At 35.8% G+C, this 21,416-nt stretch overlaps 2 protein-coding genes across 2 annotated transcripts; both read right to left on the minus strand.

Annotated features, from left to right (window-relative positions):
* Positions 1–1,299: 1,299 nt before the first annotated feature.
* Positions 1,300–3,066, minus strand: LOC112015654 (putative disease resistance protein At3g14460). Its single transcript, XM_024048089.2, has one exon. The coding sequence runs from the start codon at positions 3,064–3,066 to the stop codon at positions 1,300–1,302; it is 1,767 nt and encodes a 588-aa protein (XP_023903857.2).
* Positions 3,067–6,033: 2,967 nt separating this feature from the next.
* Positions 6,034–6,956, minus strand: LOC112015653 (putative disease resistance RPP13-like protein 1). The gene has a single exon (XM_024048087.2). It carries the CDS (start codon positions 6,916–6,918, stop codon positions 6,034–6,036), a length of 885 nt encoding a protein of 294 aa, XP_023903855.1. The 5' UTR covers positions 6,919–6,956.
* Positions 6,957–21,416: the final 14,460 nt, after the last annotated feature.

Genomic DNA, 21,416 nt, shown 5'->3' on the forward strand with positions numbered 1-21,416 from the left:
ATTCCACCACATCAAACTCATTTGGGATAACAAAATCAATGTGTGGTATTTGTATAATCTCGTCTTGAACCTTATGAACCATAGAAAGTACTGTAGTTTTAACCTCTTCGACTTCACCAAGATGTAGATCTTCAAGGACTGTGGAGGGTTGATCAGAAGCACATTCAACAACTTTAACTTTCACATCATGTGCACCCCCTAACATAATACTCTCTTTAGGCACCATCTCTTCACCTTGCTGCTCTTCAATAGACTCATTTCCTTGCACGCATGTTAAAGCAACACTTGTCGAGGCATGTACGTTTGTGTCAACATTAGGCTTTGGTGTTGCTAGAGGATTCTCAACGACCAAGATATCATCATCAATGTTGCCTTCTATTGGGGCAGCAAGAAGTTCATTGTGATCTAGTGTCCTTGGTTTCCCAATTGAATCGGATTGAGTCTTCTTGCGTTGAGCAATCTTGTCCTGAATATCTTTCATGAGCTTTACAGTTAATTCCGTTACTTCCCTGGTAGATATTTCCTTGGTAGATTGTTCAAAAGTGCGTCGAGGACATGAAATAGAATGATGATGATAAGAATTCATCGTATTTGCTTCAACTTGAAAAGTACCACACTGAGATTGAGATTGGGGTAGATACTTAGCTCGATAGTATGGTGACAAATACTCATTACAAAGTTTTTCTTTCATATCTTCCCACACACTAATGGCAGGTTCATAATCCACATAGCGGAAATATTCAAGCTTCTCCCAAAACCTTTGTGCGTGACCTCTTAACTTCAACTTGGCATACCTAACCTTTTTATTATCTGCCCAATTTGCTTGCTCAAAGAATTGTTCCATCCCATTTATCCAGTTGACAAAATCTCGTGGATAAGTATCATCACCATCAAAATAAGGTGCGTCAGATATTACCATAGCTCACCTTGTCAGTGGTTAACTTACGGCACTTGATAGTCACGGGCTTGGCTCTTCAATTGAGTGGGTTCAAAACTGAAAAGAAAAATCTCTGCAATGAGGGTCTTCTAATGGGTAGCACAACTATAGGACAACAACTTTTTTTTTTTTTTTTTTAATCCACACAGGGATACCAATTTGTTCTTTCATTTGGGTTTATTGTAGAAATCAACTTTTCTTTATCAACAATGTAACAAGCACTATTATGTACAAATTCTTCTACCAAAACGTTTAGGATTTAAAAAAAATATATATATATATATATATATATACTTTTCCTTTGTAAATGTTGTACCTGGAAGGAGGAAATATTTGTACTTTTTCGTCTCTGTTTTACACAATTATTGCTCCTGCTCCTCCTCCTCTAGCTCATAGACCAACTTGCCATCAATCTCAACGTAAGGGATGTGCGCAATCTTGAACCACTCTTGCCCTTTGCCTTTCTTGCAGTGTTGTTTCAGCACAGGACACAATCTAATATGTAGCTTCACAAGCGAGGTAGGCAGGCCCTTCTCTGGGAGGGATGCAAGTTTAGGGCAATTGACAATCGACAGTCGTTGAAGAGAAGAGAGGGTTTGAAAGTCCTTGGAGGATAGGAATACTATATTTTGAAAATTTACAATTCTCAGTTCAACGAGAGAGGTAGGCAACATCATCACTATCTTCCCATCTTCCTTATCAGGAAACGACTTCCAATCTAGAAATTCACCATAAATGCAAAGATATCTGAGAGATATGAGTTTGTGGAATCCCCATTCAAATACTTGTTTACGGATATTCACACCTTTCAACCTAAGTGATGTTAAGTTGGAGGGGTAACCATCTTCCGGAAAGGACTTAAGGCTTTGACAATCACATATGCTTAACTCTTGAAGCGAGGTTAGGTTGTGCATGCCATTGGGCAAGGCCTCCAATTTCTCACAGTCTCTAATTGAAAGCTCTCTCAGGCTGGTGGGGAGCAACCCTCCATCTGGGAAGCAAACAACACTAGGACACCTATTTATATCGATCTTATTGAGATGGCACAATTTGTGTAGACCCTCAGGTAAGGATTTAAGATTTTCACAATTCCAAATTTCAAGCTGTTCAAGAGACGCATTATTGAGTAACTTGTCTGCTATTGACTCTAGCTTTGGACAAAACCATACAATAAGGCTTACAAGGGCGGTAGGTAACTGGTTTCTAAATGATAAGGATGTCAACTCTGAGCATCCCCAAATGTCAAGGTGTTTAAGTGTGGCAGGTAGGTCGCATAAGTACTTTAGGGATGGACAATCTCTAATCTCCAAGTGCTCAAGAAGAGATTCACAGTTGAAGTTGCTACAAAGACTCTCCTCATTCATCAATAAAGAAGAAGGTGACGAAGAAGAAGCCTCCCCCTTGTCTACCACAAACTGCAAATTCTCACAATCATTTATCTCTAGCCTTTTCAAAGTTGGAGGTAGCTGGCCTCTTGATATGAACATCAAAGAATTACATTCCTCAATAGTTGCATACTCTATACATGTGCAATTGGACATTGGCAAGGATTTCAAAGCACTGCAACCTACAATTTTCAGTGTCCTTAACGTAGACGTCAAGCAATTGATGTTGACGAGACTTGGGCACGATATCATATGTAGTGTTACAAGGGACATGAACCTATTTAACCATAGAGATGTCAACTCCTTGCAATCATTTATTGTCAGATTTTCTACCTTCACTAACCCATGCATGAACTCCTCCGTCAAGCTTTTCAGATCTGGGATAGAAAGAACCATAGACTTTAGCAAGCATAACTCAACCGTGCTCTTTTTCACCTCTTTGCATCCCACAATTTCAAATTCGTGAAGCTTTGGAAGGCTTGGAATTGAAACAAACAATTGCTCACATTCATGAATACAAAACTTTACCAAAGATAGGAGATGGCGGGGCAATTTTCCTTGCAATTTGGGGCATCGAGAGATAGAAAGCTCATGCAAGTGAGGGAATTCTTCATACTCATCTTTGCAAGGAATCCAATCTCGCCATTCTTGCATATCATCAAAGCAAAGGGTCTCCAATGATTGAAAATGCTTCAAGCAACCATCCCCATAAAACTCAGGACCAACAATTTGCACCCGACCCATTCTTAAAATAACAAGGTATTTAAGAGAGGGTAGTTGTCCGACCGCAAGTAAGGACATACATTTTCCACATCTATCAATCTTTACCTCTACCATATTAGAAAAGGAAGGATCTCTTAACCACGTTGGGAATTGTGTACCAACATAGCCCTCAATGAAAAGTGTTTTCACCATTATATTAGGTCGAAGCATATTAAGAACATCTATTGCAATTCATGTGTCTTGTATATCACCTATTGCATGCTCCCATTTCATCACTAATGCATCTAAACCCTTTTTACCATTTAAATTGGCATTTCTTGCGTCCTCAACATCAAGCACATTCTCCAAGCTTGAAATACAAAGTCTTCCTCAAAGGAACTCAAATTCAATAAATCTCCTATCTTGGATCCAATATCTTTCCCGACTATAAAATTGGATAGTGTTTTTAGGTTTTTTAATTCTTCTATTCCCATTGGCATCTCTTTGATTGAATCTGCATTTGTAATATCTAGATGTCAAAGATTGACAAGTGTTGAGGGTCATTTTTTGAAATAGGCAGAAGGCAGCCCAACCCAGAGATGCGGGCAGCAGATAAGCGACAGGCTAAGAAGAAATCATTGGGCTCAAACGGCAGGAATAATGGATCACAGGCCCTTAAAATAAATAAACGGGTCTTGAAGAAGTAAGTGGGCCTAAAAGGCCCAGAAAGAAAGAAAACAGCACCCATGGGCGGTATGTAGTATAAAAAAGTGAGAATGGGTTGCGGCGGCCTGAAGTAATGTAAACAAAGAAAGTAAGGGATAATGGCAAGCCCATGAGCCCCAAGGATGAGAATGAGGAAATTGGGCCAGGGAAGCCCAATTAAGTTAGTAAATACCCATGGGATTTGAAGTTAGTAAATGGACCAAGGAGGTACAAAGGAAGTAAATGGGCCGGATAGGCCCAAGAGAAAAGAAAGGGACATTGGAGCCCACAAGCGAGAACACCGGTGGCCATATTAAGCCACTGGAGGAAAGAAAGGAATGGCAGGCTTGAAAAGAGGCCCAACAGGAACAAATCGCTGCGGCAGGAAAAGCCGAGTAACACGATGGGAAACTAAGACAATTAAAAAATTAGGTTGAAGAGAACACAAAGCCCAGTACTCGGTAAAGCCCAGACCCTACGAAAGTGGGAAACCAGAGTAACAACTAGGGAAGAACCAAGAACGGACGGCAGGCAATACAAACAAAGTGTCCAGCACACGACAGATGCATGAATAGCAGGCAGATTTCTGAAACATACACGCACAAGGCCTAGGCACCACCAGCCTGTACCCAGCCAATACAGGACATGGTGGGGTCGTGGGTCAAAGATAAGAGGGCATGGTTTGGAGGTAGGGAGAGGGAAAGGCCTGTTTTGAGGTTCCTGCTCAAGTTCTTTTGGGGGATACGTCCTGCTAGGATGACATACCACCCAAAAGAGGCAAGGCTGAGTAGAAACTAATAGGTGCATGCCATGAGGGATATAGAGAGAGAGAGATATTACCACGTCAGGAAGAAGTGCCATGGCAAACTAACGGACAAAAGGTTGTCTGTGTCTGTGATAAAGGAACTTGCAGACGGAGCAGTAATAGCTGGCGAGTACGCCTAGACCAAACAAAGATGGTTAAGGGGTAGAATGGTAAAATTTAGTCACGGCAAGCACTATAAAGGAAGCCTCTGCCAGGTACAAAAGGGGGGGGGGGGACAACAAGCAAGAAAGCAATACAAGAACGAAAGAAAAAAAAACACTTTGTAACAGACTTAGAAAAACAGAGGAGTAAAGGAAGCCTCTGCCAGGTACAAAAGGGGGGGGGGGGACAACAAGCAAGAAAGCAATACAAGAACGAAAGAAAAAAAAACACTTTGTAACAGACTTAGAAAAACAGAGGAGTATAATACTAAAAACCACCATTGTGGAAATCACAAAGAAAGAACTAGAAAAGTAAGAAAGAAAGAGAGAAAAAGAGCGAGTGTTAGTGGCATGCACCGATAGGTCCCTTCCCTTCTCTCCCTTTCGAATCCCTGCTATCTTCTAGAATCGTCCTGGGCATTGTCTATTCAAGTCCGCCTCCCTCAAACTCATTAATTTCCAAGGCAGGAATTTTCTTTTCCTCGGAGGTTAATCGTTTTTGAGAAGAGGCGTTCTCCCTCCCTGACCTTGCCCCCACGGACTGAACTGAGTTTATCCCCTTTATTCGTTGATTAATCTTCATTTCCATTTCGCTCTTACTACTTTACATGTCAAAATTATTCATATTATGAACCATTCGGTCATTCGTTGTTAAAAGAATTATCTAGTCATTCCAGAATAAATTTGCTCTGTTTTTTATCAATTATGTCTGTCTGCCGCAAGCTTTTCTGAAACAGCACTGTCTGCCACAAGCACTCGCCTGGCAGATGAGGCCTAGCTTGTGCACAAACCGGCCAAGTTGAGTTCCAATTGGACTGGTCTCGACTCCCGCAACCTAGAACACTCGGGCCTACGACCACAAAGGGGCGGCCCAGCCCAACACGGTAAAAAAGGCCCCTACAACAAGATTCCCAATTTTCACTGGTAACTTTGTGAGGCGAGAACAACCTTTCAATAACAATGTCTGCAAATTGTATAAAGAACTTGTTGACGCGGGTAAACTCCTAATTGATGTGTTAGAAAGGTTGAGGTATCTTAAGTGTTTCAAATCACTAATTGAATTTGGTATCTCAAAGATTTGATATCCGCCGAAGGATAATACCCTTAAATATCTTAATTGTGGCAATAAACAACTAGGAACGTTATTTGTTAAATAGCCCCAATTTTTTATTGGTAACGACAAGAAGGTTCGTAGATGCATATCTTTGGGGAAATCTTCAAAATTTTTAATTCCATCATACATAGATTGAATGTAAGAGAAATGGCGTACCTTTGTAAAAATATCAGATTGGTTATTACCACACAATGCATCTTCCAATCCATAGCACAAGTCTCCTACTACCCATTGAGCACGACGAAGAGTGATTCATCACTATATGATTGTTGAAAAAACGATCTCATAAGTAGATCTTGAAAATACTCACTTCCAATATCTTCCATTGGCTTGTTTCTTTCTGTTTCTTGAACCAAACCTTCTGCCATCCATAACAAGACTAGCTCTTTTTCCTTGAATTTATAATCCTTTGGGAATAGAGAACAATAGGCAAAACACCTTTTTAAATGTGAAGGGAGATATTCGTAGCTTAATTTAAGAATTGAAAGAATATTGCTTTTCTCTTCTGGAATATCCCAAATCTTACTGTTTAACACATTTTTCCACTCATCACAACTATGTTTAGCGCGTAAAAGGCCTCCCAATACTTTTGCTGCCAAAGGTGAACCCTTACACTTATCTAAAGTATCTCTACCAATTTCTTCAAGTTCTGGATGCATAGTAAAGTCTGTTGCCCCCAGTGCGTGTTGAGTAAATACACGCCAACAAGAATCATTGGACAAATCTTTCAACTCGTAAGTTGGAGTAGTTCCCATTGTTAATGAAACACCATAATTCTGAGTTGTGACAATAATCTTACTTCCTAGTGCGCCAAATTCAAAAGGACTACGTAGTTTAGTCCAATCATTGTAGTCTTCATTCCAAACGTCATCCAGAATGAACAAGAACTTCTTGTCAGATAGTTTCTCCTTCAATTTGACTTGTAGTAAATTCAAATCATTAACATTGTAAGTCTCGGGAGCAATGATAGATTCTAGTATTACTTTTGTTACCCTTACAATGTCAAAATCATCAGAAACACAAGCCCATGCTTTCAAATCAAAGTAATAGCTCACATCATCGTCATTGTAGACTAGTTGGGCAAGAGTTGTCTTACCCAATCCCCCCATACCAAGTATGGGAATCACAGAGAGTTGAGCATCACTCAATTCACGGCTTCGCAACAAATCAACAATAGCCTTTTTATCTTTATCCCTTCCATAAATTTGTTTTTCATTCACCAGAGAAGTTGTGGGCACCCATGATCTTGTTGTTCTAATCCTTCCCCCATATTTTCTATCAATCCCAGGTCATTCTTTTCTGTCACAATTTTTTGCAGTCTTGTATTGATATCTTCAATCTTGGACCGCATATTGGCATCGAACATAACAAAACTTGGATGGAAACTTACACAACAAGCAGGGAGGAAATTCCGTACCTTACTTGTGCCCGGTTCTGCATTCAACTTACGTCGCAAAGCTTCAGTAGCAAACTCATCCAAGATGTCATCTGCATCATAAGCCAAGTCTTGGAGTTCATCCAACCAGATCTTCACCAACCTGCTTGTCATCTGCTTTTCTTCTGCGTCATCCAAAACCGCACGGATTTTCAATAACGATGTCTTCCACTTCTTGAGCTCAGCATGAAGTTGTTCTTGCTGAATGATCTTCAACAAATCAGAGGAGGCTAGCTTCTTAAACAGCACCTCAAAGAAAGCGGATAAAGCAGCCTCTCCGATGATTGACATGATTCGTTCGTGGAAAAGAAGGAACAAGGAAATATGGGAAATGAAAGTAACCAAGGGGATAATCTTTATTATTGTTTCTTCTTTTGCTTTCTCGATTGGTGATCAGGCTGTGTAATAAGACTTTCCCTCCCAAATAGTGTAGGAAGAAAGATAAAAAATGCAGCACGCCAAGATAGAAATAGAAAATGTAATACGACAAGCTGAACACATTATTAGTGGAGTGCTCACAAATAGTACCGAAGAAAGATTGAAAATGCAACACGCAGCATCCTTATCAAGAATGCTAAAATTTTTAGCATTTAACATTTCAAAAACCTACTTTATTTATTATACCATTCCACTTTAAAATACATCAAACATCAAAACTTCTATATTTTTTACTATTTCATTTAAATAATATAAACTACTCATCTATATCTATATCTATATCTATTTATATCTATATATTACTAAAAGCTGAAGCGCAGCGTTTAATGTTGCTACGCTACAGTTAAGCCACGTCAGCACCATGTCATCATTTATTTTATTTTCTTTTATTATTTTATTTTTTGTTTTATCGATTGCCATTTATTGAGTTTCTTTTTAAATTCAGGTGTTACTTTATCTCCATATGTATCGCGTGTCTCTCCATTAACCCATAACCCATACTCTTGAGATGTTGCTATTATATGGAATTCTTATAGTCGCCAATACTTTCTCTCCATATCTACCATGTGTCTCTCCATTAACTCAGACTCTTGAAATGCCGCTATTATATGGAATTCTTATAGTCACTAATACTTTATCTCCACATCTATCATGTGTCTTTCCATTAACCCAGACTCTTGAGATGCCGCTATTATATGGAATTTTTATAGTCACCGATAGATTGCAACCTCCTCACCTCTCATTTTTTTTCTATAAATTTTCAATTGTTCTCTGTTTACAAATTGATTGGTATGGCCTTCAATGCGATAGTTTCTTGAGTGTTTTTTCCGTTCTTTTGGTCATGGCTCAAGTTCGTCTACCAAAACCCAATCAAGTGAGCGCAAGAGATAGATGATGACTCTAGAGCTTGCAAACGAAACTAAAGCAGATGAGAGGTGAACATTGGTAGCCCAAGTCCAAAGGGTATAAACTAAAAATGAGTTCTGCTATTTGTATTATTCTTTTTCTTTATTTTTCTTTTTTTATTCCCATCTCATTATTAGGAAAAAAAAAAAACGTAGTTCAATTTTGAGTTTTCATTATGAACGAGATTGAGTTTTCATGGTATTAAAACTATTAAAATATATATATATATATATATTTATTTATATTTTAAAAAAAATTATTTGAGTTGGGCATTTGATCATGTTTGTTATAAATTGTTTTATGGTTGCCATTCTCTAGACTGTAGGAATGTTACTCTCAATATGTTTGTTCAATGTGATGTTTTTATTTTGGTCTTTGTTTTATAGTAAGAGTGTTATTCATTTTCATCAAAGAGAAATTGTTATTGTTCTCTTTTTCCCATCGTCTTATATGCTAAACTAAATTTCATTTTTATCTCTGTTTTATTTTTTTTTTTTTTTTTTTTTTTTTTTGCTTCCTTTGGTGGCCTTTTCTTCTTCTCCACTGACATGCCACCTTTCACATAATATCATCTCTTTCCTTTTTGAACTCTTTAGGAATAGAAGAGAGATTTGAGATTGGGGGATTCATGGCTGGAGAGGACCTGTAAGGTTCTTTCTCTAGAAAGGTAACTTCTATCCTCCACCATTATTGTTGAATGCAGGCAGTGAGATGGTGGCGGTGAGATGGAGGAGATCTTTGTTGGTGAAGAGTGAAAAGCTCCGTTAGTGATGTCAACAAAGATTTGCTGTAGCTTGCTGTCCATAGGCATGGACTTGTTGGTACTGATGTTGGCGAAGCGGTGCAGTCAGCAAAGAGAAAAGAACCTTTGTCACTAAGGGGCAAGGTTTTGTTGTAGGAGAATGACATTGAATGCAGCGACAAGGTTTTTGGCGCAAGTTTGATAAATTGGATGTGACGCAAATCTTGGTGAGCTAATTTGTTCTAATTGAACCCAAAAGCTAATGTTGAAGCTGATTCCCACTGATTCTGATTGTCGCAAGGCATAGAAATTAATTTGCAATGTGACTATACTTGACTTTGAGTTGGTTATCGGGTTGGAAGCAGAATGAGTAGATAATTGACTGTAATTATGACTTGGGTCTATAAGAGAAAATGATGATGAATGAGAGTCTATCTTGAACCTCTATACAAATTAGATCACATCAGGGATGCTTCAATATTTGAGTTGCTTGATTGTTGGTCAATTTGGTGAGATTGTATTTGCTAAGATTTGCTTCAATGAAGCTGTAACCATGGGCAGTGATATTGCTGGCCGGATTAGGATAGCGCATTTGACATGGAACGAAGTGAAGATATCGCTTAGTGATGTAGTATAAGGGTGTGATATAGCTGTTGTATGTGTTGGTAGCCCTCATTATTGTGTTCTTGTGGCAAATGAGACTCAAAATGCATAGCCACAAGTTGTTGTTGCTTCATACTTGTTGTAATGATGAGGAAAGTGTTGGCGAAGCCAAAATTAGTGATTTCATATAGTTTGCATATTTTTTTATCATGGTATTGCCCATCCATAATAGCCCTTGTGTCTTGGGCCTTGATAGGGCAAAATAGACCATGATAGCATGAGAAGATGCTATCACTGCCTTGTTGATACATGGATCAAGTGAGTCCTTAAAGTTCAAATTGCTTCTTGTGACAATCAGCTTATTTAATTAGATATTAAAAAAAAGAACTTGGAGTTTGAATTTCGAGAGAAATCAATTGCAAATAAGTATTTCAAATGCAATAGTTTTGGATATTTTTGAAAGACTTGATCTTCTTCGAGTCCCCCTTTCTTTTTATTTTCTTTTGTTTCTTAAATTTTATGAAATCTTAGGAACCCGAGCTGGTTGTAATGTGTAATAGAGGCTGCTGCCTTGGAAACATATTCTCTTGTATTTCGCTTTTGTGGACAGCCCACTTATTTGTACAGAACAACTTCTATGTACTAGTATTTGTTGAAACTTTGAGCTTGTGCTATCATGGTTAGTAAATACAATTTGTATTTTGTACAAAGAAACACATATATGATGTCTCATCATGTAATTTTGAATTTTGGAATGAAAAGAATGATTTGTATCTCAAGGATGTGAATAGTTTGTATTTTGTACCTTGAGAATGAGTTTCTACCTTTCTTCGATAGGCTATGACTTATGAGCATGTTTTTTGTTGCGAAAACAACTCTTGTATGACTATGACCATTTGAGTATGTTGAGAAAAGCTTGCTTAGAAAGGTCATGCACACCTTATGGTTAAGTAGCATAGCTTTGATAGATTGTATACATGCACTTAGTCTCTTGAGAATGACTTATGCACTTAGTCTCTTGATAGATTGTCCACATGCACTTAGTCTCTTGATTGGATATGTTGTTAATATGACTTTGCCTTTTCTAAGGCAAGTTAGTGGTCATGTTGCTTGGTTGTCATGCCTTTGTGAATAGGGTTTGGCTAAGCACATGTCTTGCTGTCTGTGCATGATTTTTCAGTGCTCTATTGTTGGGCAGATTTGGTTTCATAAACAGTAGCACATGTATAATGAAACTTGGCTTGCCGCTTGGTAGTTGACTTATTCTTAACATATATTAGGTTTCTATTTCGTTAGTTTCAAAAAGCCCTTATATATGGGCTACTGATTGGTGCAAAATTGCAAGTGCACAGTATCGTAGTTTTATAGTAAAGTGATGAGAAGAGTTTCGTCCTCAGGGATTGGTAACTTACTTTTGACAAATACCAAAATTATGCTAATCTCAATTTTATCTAGAGAAGTCACTAAGGTTTTTTGGTAATTGGAATTTAAAATAAAATCAATTTAAAGAAAATATGGAGAGGAAAAAAAATGTTTCTCGAAAATCAAATTAATGGGAAGAAAACTTCTAGGAAATCGATTTCACCTAATCCCTCACTATCCTTTACTCATCTAGCTAATTGAATTTGATTCTCTCTGTTTGTTAGCAATCTCCAAATTCATCTAGAAGCCTCTTTCGACAGTCAATTGGAAACATTCTTGTTCATCATTTTACACAAGAGTATGTACTTTAATAAAGCAAGAAAGCATTAAGACCAACAATTTAAATACTACATAGGTTCATACAAGTCTTTCGATCTTTATATTTACCTATGCTGAAATATTCAAGGTCTATCCTATAATTCCCTTTTTCGACAGCAAATCACAAGATCAAAATCATCTAATTAATGGCCAGTTAGTTAGACGCAATAAGCTCAGAATAAGTTAGACAAACACGAAGAGAATTAATTCAAATTAACATAGAAAAGCAAGCATAGTTCGAAACTAGATTACATCGTTTTCCTAGAATAAAGAAAATTTAGTTCATGCTAAAAATTAAATTCCATATAAATGAATTCACCATAATTTTTCTGAGAAGATTGGAAGGAAAATGAACTCTAAAAAAAATCTCCTCTCAGTCTCCGCAACTTCTCATTTTTCCCCCCCTTTTCTCTCAGCATCCTCCCTGCGTTTTTAAAGGCTAGCAGAAAATTTGTTGCAGCCAAAAAGCCAACTCCATCCCTCTGTTTCGTGCATGCGTCCATTAAGACCAAGTTAAATCACATGCATAAAAACCAAGAGGGACCCGCTTTGCATGCCAATTAGAAAGCCAAAAAGAAATCTTCCTTTAGTTCCGTTCATCCAAGACCGAATATTTTCTCTAGCTGCTTCACGTCTCTTCTATTTGATTAAATCTTCATTTAAATTTGAGAGTCCTTAGACGATATGCTTCTAAATTTTGGATCTTCATTTTCTTCAAATCTGCAATAAAATTTAAATAACAATAATGAAGTCTAAAATCAGCAAAAATAAATAAAATTAGACTAAAGTTTAAAGTTGAGAAGTGATAAATTATATTAAATTATGCAAGTCATCAGCTGCGTTTTCGCGCATTGTGGCTCATGGTGCATTTGTTTGTCACCGTTTCATAGGGCGATTATGTTCTCACATATAATGCATAGGCTTGCTAATTTCTTGAGGACGGGTTTTATCCTTGCATATAGCAAATTACCACGTGGCAAAGAAATAGTGATTTGTTGCGTTGATTTTCCCATAATTGTTTAGGGATGATTATGTCCACCATGTAATGGATCACCATGCTTGAATTATAAGATGTTGTGTTGGCTTCCATACCGCTTCATAAGGCTTGCCTTTAAGAAAATATTGTCTTTCCTTACCTTGTTGAAAGCGTTACACAGTAAGGGTCTTACCACGTATGAATAATATGACATCTCACTGGATTCTTAATCATTTGGTAGGACTTTATTTTGAAATGTTTCATTGGCTTCCCAACAATTGATAGGGCTCACTATTGAGAAAGTATGTGATTAGCTTTCCCTACCTTATTAAGAGTATTTTCACCCTCGCATGGAAAGACCGAAACATAATAGTGATTTATTGGCTTTTTTGCCACTTCGCAAGGTTTTTTATTAGGAGAAAGCACTGGCTTTCCCTACCTTATTGAAGGCATTGAACCTTCGCATGTAGGGGTCTCACCATGCTTAGATAATATGATAGTTTGTCGACTTCCTAATGTTTCATAGGCCTTGCCTTCAAAGATTGATATGAGTGAGATATATTGTTGTCGCTTATGATCTTGTGCAAGATGCCGAAGCGACGAATAATATGCTCCTTGATGGAGTTGACTATAGCCACTCTCATTGCTTTCTTGATTCTAATTTCTTCCGCCCATTTAGTGAATTACTTAGTGGTGACAAAGTAATTCAAGGGTGTGTATGGGGTGCTCAAGCATGGTGAGATCAAGCCCCAAAATATAAAAGGCTATGGGGTGCTCATGTCTTGAAGGCTTATATGGTGTGTATGTATAAGCTTGGAGTGCACTTGGAAGTGTGGCGACTTTAGCAAATTTGGTTATGTCAAACCAATGGTATCCCATCGCCAAGAGTTGTCAGTGGGGTTTATTCCTCCCTTAGTACTCTCTATATTCCTCCAAGATGAATTCTGAAAAATGGGGTCCTCCAATCTGCTGTATGGAAGACAAAATATTATTGTATTGTAAACAGCAGCTCTATATTTCACTAACTTTGCTTCTAATTTTGGGACAATGATAGGCTAAGCATCAGAGATGTCAATATAGGGTTGTTTCATTCCTAGCACAACAAATTTTTTTTTCCATGCTTTGGTTAGCCTTTTCGTCGAAGATACATGATACTGCAAATAGCAGCTCGATAATTTGCTTGCTTGGCTTCTAATTTTTGGATAATGATGGGCTAAGCATTAGAAACGTTGGTATAGGGTTGTCGCATCCCTAGCACAACAATTTCTCTCATTAGCCTCTATGCTGCTTATATCGAGTTTCCACATTGATATTAAGATTCCATTCGAAAATCATTGGGAGGGATTTCCAGCAACAAGCTTGTGATCTTTGAGTTGTTTTACATCAATGTTTAGAGCAAAATCTAGCAAAGCATGTTTCAAAGGTGCGTGCCAAGAGAAATTTTCTTGAGGATGGCGACATGGATGCATTTCTCTTCGAGTATAATCTTGAATTCAAGATTGGTCAAGAAGTTGCCATGGCTTGAAATGCATGAACATGTAATTGCTTGATGTGTACGAATATGTCATGACTTTGGATACGTGAGCTTGTCATGGCTTGGAGTGCATGAGCATGTCACAGCTTGGGTGACAGAGGATTAAGTTTAGATTTTCTTCGTTGCTGGATGTTCCAAGAAGGTTTTTGTTTTGTGCCCTAGTGCAAATGCAATTCACATTAGTAAATGATAGTCATGGCTAAGCATTAGCACAAATAACTTGTAGAAAATATTTTGGCAATAAGTCCAGAGTATTGAAATGGTTTAAATGATATATATATATATATATATAAAAGAATTAGCAAAGATAATGCTTGAGAGTCTTAGCTTAAGTGTGCTTTGATGATTGTTTATCGCTCGTATGACTTCAAGACTTGGCGTATGGAACATTACTACCTCATGGCTTGGTAGATGGAATATCTAGTGACTTGCACTGGGTCATTTAGCTATGGCCTTCAGCTATTTGGTGAAGACTTCATTTAGTGGTGACACCAAAAATATTCAACGCGGTAGCCCCCATATGCTTGGCGCTAACTTAGCAACAATACAACTTAACAATAAAGGAAACCTGTGTTGAGAAGGTGTTGAGGATGAGCTTTTAGCCGTTGTCGTGGAGGTTCTTGGTTTGAAATTGATGTTTAGAGCTTTACTTTGTTGATTATTGGTCGGAGCTATCATTTCCTTCGCGGTTGGACTTGCGGCTCACCATTTTTACATTTTCAAGCTACAACAAATTTTTTCACAAATTTCATGTAAAGCAAGAGATATATAATGATTCATCTATAAGTATAATAGCTAAAAGAGTATATAAATGAGTAGAAGAAAAATTTTCCCATGAATAAGAGAGTTAGTTCCTCCTCCATCCTTAAAGTCTTTTTTCTTCTCGGATGGTTTCTATAAGGTTGGAGTGGATTTTTATCATATCTTAAGAGTGTCCTTAGCATGTTGACAAGCTGAAAATGGACTACTTCTTAACCTACATCATGATGCTCCTTTTGTGGTAACAAGACATCATTTGATGCCTTTTGGAATGACAAGTTGGCGTTGATAGCATCATCTTCTGTTGATTTCGCATCTTTAGAGACATAATCCCTATTGTTTCAGCTACTTGACTCCCCAGCGGAGTCACCAAAATGTTGGCATAGATTTTGCGACAAGGGCCAATATGCAAGATTAGCCCAAATCTCCCCTTGGGTTCTTTAAAAATGTTTATTTTTGGAGAATCAAGTCCAAATTTTCAAATGTATAATGAACAAAAGGTTAATGGTGTTTTAACAAGAGGGAAATGAAAATGCTATAACTGAAATACAAGAAAATACAAAAAAAAGTACACAAGTCCAAAACTTCAACTCACAGTCAACGAGAAGAGAAAATTGAGAGAGCCTGTGAGGAAGAGAGGGAAGGTTCCCCTGTACCCATATTTCCACCCATAAACTTCAGAATTACGAGAATGTTAGTTGGCTGAATGGGCTTTTGGTCTCAAATTTCAGCTCTGTGGGGGGAAAACAAAGTTATTTTTGAGCTGAAGAGAGAGTTTTATATAGAGTTTAGGATGTTGCTAATGTTTAGGTGTTGTAGTAGAAGAGACTTTTATCCCCCACGACACTAATTTGGTGTCTTGGCTTGGGTTGCTTTTATTTAGGGAAGAGTTTGACATGCTTTTAACATGATTTGCGAAATGCTTGACTAAACCTAAACATGGCAAAATGGGCGGGTTGGGTCGGGTCAATCAAGTTGCAGGTCAAAACAGGTCATTTTAAGCGGGTTAAAAATGGGTTCAAATCAGTTGGGTTGCAGGTTGGTTCGGGTTGGGTTGACCCGTATTTTTCACATGATTTATTATTATTATTATTATTATTTTATTTTTAAGAAAACATGTATTTATCATTTGGAAAGTCATGCAACAAATTACTTGATCCAAAATGCATTACTTTGAATTCATCACTTATATTAAGAATGAATTTAGTTAAACTTATTAATACTTATTCAATAATTTTAAAATTATACAAATCCTAACATTGCTATCTAAAGTAAAATAACACAAAGATAAGTAAAACAAATACACAAGTTTTATTTTTACACAATATCAGCATCCTAAAATATAAAACAAAATTACAAATGATTTATTGAATAACTCATTTGACAAAGAATAAAAACATATAAGAAATTTACAATCTTGAAAATTAATTTTATAATTTATTATCAATTATGGCTGGCACTCTATTTCAATTTGAGATATACATTAAAATTTGATTGTTAACTTATTTATACATGGTCTCTTTTATAAATATCATATCATTGTTAAGCAATACATATTCTAGGAAATAATAATTTATTTGGAAAAGCCGTTTATTTTGGACATAAGCTGTTAAAAAAATAGGTCTAAGCATTCATCATTTATGCTAATTTGATACTTTGGTTTCACTATTTTCATACTTGTGAATGTTTCTCACACATGTCTATAATTTTAAATCTATATTTTTAACTATACTATAACCAGATTATCTTGGCATATATTTTTCTATGTGATCTCTAAAAATCTTTACTCATATAGAATGCTCAACTATTCATCTTTCAATTAATTTGTATGCAGTTATGTAAATGTCTCAATTGTTTCCTTAAAGCTCATAACAAACAATTAAACCAATATTGTCTTAATTTTATTATTTTTTTTACCCAAAAAAAAGTTTTAAAATAGTTTGAGTTCAGGTCGGGTCGACTTGCAAAAAACATGGGTTGGGTCACAAGTCAATCCGTTTTTATTTCGAGTAAAAAAAATTAGGTTTTGGTCGGGTCAGTTCGGGTCAGGAAATTCTAACTTGTTTTGCTATGTTTAACTAAACTCTCATTGGCTCCCCATTTTTTCAGTTATTTCAGACCATTGGGAGGCTCACCTAAATGAGAGCTAGAAGCTAAAGTTGGTCAATGAGAGCCAACTATTTTTAAAGGAAAAAAGGGTTGGGGCAAAAACTTTGGGCTACAGTTAGCCAGAGTATAAAAGTTGTTTTGGAGTGGAAATTTTGGGTACAATACCTCTATGTGCCTGAGGTGCTACTAGTGTCCCTTGCCCACTTGGTAGCATGCATGTGTTGGGTTCATGCAAAAGGTCTAAAAGGAACCGACCCATACTCTCCAAACCACACTTCCTCAATTTCCCCCATAAGTCACATAGGCTTGGGCCATGCTTAAAAGAATAAAATATAATATAATACATGAATTGAGCCCATAAGGAAGTCGAGCTTGGTTGAATTGGGTTTGTACAAAATGTGTCGCGAAAATTGGTTTCAACAACTGTAAATTTTTTATAAAAAGTTGTAAAATGTTTTACCTTTGAAAACTTAGTAAAACATTTTCCGAACACACATAGGGACTTCCCCTCCTCCATCTGGTTGCTAGGTCATCGGTCCGGTGATCTATGACAGCGGTTCGGTGGTAGGAGACGCCTCCTTGGCGATTGGTGTTGGCAATTCGATGGTTGGAGTCACCACACTAGCGATCGATGTTAGCAGTCCGATGGCTAGATGCCAATGGTCCAGTAACTGAAGACATCGTTTTGTCAACCAATGTTGGCGGCTTGGTCATCAAGAATACCACTTTGATGGCGATCATTGGCAGTCCAGTTGCTAGAGCCACTGCTTTAATTCACTACAAAAAACTAGACATATAGTGGCTTTTTTTTAGTGGTGTTTGTAAAAAACGTCACTATAGGTAGCTTATAGTGGCGTTTTAAAAAATGAGTCTATAATAGCATTTTCAACGACCTATAGTGGTGTTTTTAAAACGCCACTATAGCTCCTGGTCTTATAAGGGCCTATAGTGGCATTTGACAAACACCACTATAGGCCCTTCCAATGGTGTTTGTCAAATGCCACTATAGGCATTTGTAAGAGTATTACCTATAGTGGCGTTTGCGAAATGCCACTATAGCCCTAGCACCAAAAAATAAATAAATAAATAAAATAGGGAATCTGTAGTGGCGTTTGGTTAATGCCACTATAGGTCCAAAACGTGCATGTTCTACAATATTCTGGAAAAAAAAAAAAAAAAAAAACTGAACGAATGAGTTTCAGTGGAAGAAACAAAACGTGCATGTTCTACAATATTCTGGAAAAAAAAAAAAAAAAAAAACTGAACGAATGAGTTTCAGTGGAAGAAAACTATGGAATATGCCTAGAATATTCTATGGTATATTCCAAAATATTTGAATATAATATAAATAAATAAATATATTTATTTAAAATGTATATATTATTATATATTTATATTTAAATGAGAGATGCTATGTCCATAATATTTTCGTAACAAATCATAGATGGTTAGTTGTTATTGGTTCAAATTTGAACCTAACACTAAGATTACTTTTTTGCCTTAACAATAACAACCAGTAGCAATCTGCCACTTAAAATTTGTTGTAAAAATGTTGTGAAAATGTTGTTGACATATCATTTTTCTTTTTATATATATATATATATATATATATTTATGTATGAGAGATGCTATGTTCACAATATTTTCACAACAAATCATAGGTGGTTAGTTGTTATTGGTTCAAATTTGAACTTAACACTAAAATTACTTTTTTGCCCTTACAATAACAATCAGTAACAATCTGTCACTAAAAATTTGTTGTAAAAATGTTGTGAAAATATTGTAGATATATCATTTATATACACACACACACATACTTATCATTTCTTTATATATATATATATATATAAATTTTTTTTAAAAAAACATTAAAACCCCCACCTACCCCCACTCTCTCATATCTCCTCGCCAAGCCTCGGACTTCCTTAATTTCTCTTTTGTATTTTTTTTGTTTTGTTTTTTTTGTTTTTGTTTTTTTTTTGTTTTTTTGTTTTTTTGTTTTTTTTGTTTTTTCCCTTATCTCTCCACGCCAAGTCTCAAACTTCCTTTCTCTTTTGTTTTTGTTTTGTTTTTTCTTTCCTTCTTCTTCTCCTTTGTCTCCACTCCTCCATCTTTCTTCTTTTCTTTTTCTTTCACTCTTCTTTCACTTCACACCTGAATTGATACTTTTCTCTTCCTCTCCATTTTGATTTTATTTCTTTTATTTTATTTGTGGTGGTGTTAATGTTTGTAGATTTTGGATTTTCAGATGACGTTGCAGCTTATTGATTTTGTTCAAATTTGTAGATGGTGTTTGACGCCATTGGTTGTATAGTTGTAGGTAAGCATTTAAAAAAAAAAAAAAAAAACAAAATTTATGATTGTTTTGGTCTATTTATTTTTTGATAATAATTCTAGTGTATTCCTTATTTGCTGTCAACTCTTCTTCGTGGGTCTATGAGATTTCTAATCAATTTGATGATTTCTTTTTGCAGGTTGTTCTGTGGTGGTTGAATTTGTTGGAGTGGAGTTGCTATTTTTTTTTTTTTTTTTTGGATGTGAGCATTTTGTGTTTGATTTTGAATTTTTTAAGGTGGGTTTGTGTTTTCATTTTGAATTTGCTGGGATAGCTATAGTGCTTGTATTTTATTTTAATTATGTATTTTGTTTTGTATCTTTTAATTTAATTAAAATTGTAATATTAATTTAATTACAATCTTAATTCAAATAAAAAAACTTTTTCACGTCAAAAGAAAAATTCTCTTGATTACCAAAAATTAATTTTTGGTAATCAAAATTTTTTTGTGTGGTTTTTTTGGCTATAATGGCGTTTCACAAACGCCACTATTGTACCGTCACTATAGACATATAGTGGCGTTTGTAAACACCACTATAAACCAATTTTTTTTTTTAATTTTTTTTATTTTTGAAAAAGGCTATAGTGGCGTTTGTCAACCGCTACTATAGGTTTGACAAATGCCACTATAGCCTTTTTCAAAAAAAGAAAAAAAAATTGGTCTATAGTGGTGTTTGCAAATGCCATTATAGGGCGGTCCTATAGTGGTAATACAATAGTGGCATTTGTAAACGCCACTATAGCCAAAATGGGCCTATAGTGGCATTTTTAGTACCTATAGCGGTGTTTCACAAACACCTCTATAGGTCCAGTTTTTTGTAGTGATTGCTGGTTCCAGTAATCTGGTCATTGAACTTCCGATGCTAATAACTTTGGTGTTGAGCCATCAGTTTTGATGGTTTACTTGAAAATTTTTATATGTCAAACCAAACGCCAAAAAATATTTTACTTCAGAACAAACAAAACAATAAAATCATATATCATTGGGTTAAATAAAAAGATGGTAGTTACCAACGTCTTATTAAGGACATTGTTTCCTAGGCGTGAAAAGATTTAAAGTAGAGTAAAGTGTGGTAGATAATAATGTATTTGTTTTTAGTTTAAATTATAAATTACACCCCAAAATTTTTTTTTTTTTTCGCTTTCAATTCTCTCCTTAAAGTTTTCTTTTCAATCCTTTAACTTTCATTTATGTTCAATATTGTCCTTTCATCTAGTTGTGTTAAGTCTCATAGTATTCAGATTGTTTGGTTTCTATTTTTTTTTTTTTTTAAATGTTGAAAAATTATTTCTTTGACATGGCACGAGATGAGAGAAGGGATGAGTTGATGAGATGGAGTAGAGGGTCTAATAAAAAATTTGTTCAAGCTGGCACTTTTGAAATCAATTTTTTATTCATTCCTTCTCGGTTTGTCGAAAAAACTCATATTTATTTATTCTCCCCACATAGGAGAACATTACCTAATTTGGACCCACCTTAAAAGATCGTGGTTCCATATTTATTATGGTTAAATAATAGCCAAAAAGCCATTGAAATCGTTTTTTTTTTTTCCCAATACTACAAAATTTTTCGACTTTAAAAAACTATAAATAAGCAAATATACTTTTTTAAAAAAATCTTAAAAGAGAAAAGTTAACCTAAACTCACCTTTAATAATAAAATATAACGTGCTAGATAATGAAAAATAAGTAATTAATTAATAAGAAAATCTATATTGAACTTAAAAAAAAAAATGTTCAACGTTAGTAATAAATTGGGTATTGAAAATATTTATGCGTCAAATTGATAAGAAATGCCATTAATATTTTGATCTACGATATAAAAATTTTAATATTACTTCAGTATAAAAAGTTAGAAACATGAAAATGCGTTAATAAAAAAAATAAAAAAGTATAAATTTTAATTATATAATAGAAGGATCGAGTTAATTCAATCCGGCCGGGTTGGGTTGAAATTGGATACAAGATTGTTTGGGCTGCTCTATATTCCTATTACTCATACCTTTTTATTTCATGTAGGCCTGGACGGG

The sequence above is a fragment of the Quercus suber genome, unplaced genomic scaffold (assembly GCF_002906115.3).
Source record: "Quercus suber isolate HL8 unplaced genomic scaffold, Cork oak 2.0 scaffold_897, whole genome shotgun sequence".
In the NCBI taxonomy this organism is placed as follows: Eukaryota; Viridiplantae; Streptophyta; class Magnoliopsida; order Fagales; family Fagaceae; genus Quercus; species Quercus suber.

Bases quoted from the DNA above. Each gene is read 5' to 3' on its own strand.
- LOC112015654 (XM_024048089.2), bottom strand. From the start codon at position 3,066: ATGGGTCGGGTGCAAATTGTTGGTCCTGAGTTTTATGGGGATGGTTGC.
- LOC112015653 (XM_024048087.2), bottom strand. From the start codon at position 6,918: ATGGGGGGATTGGGTAAGACAACTCTTGCCCAACTAGTCTACAATGAC.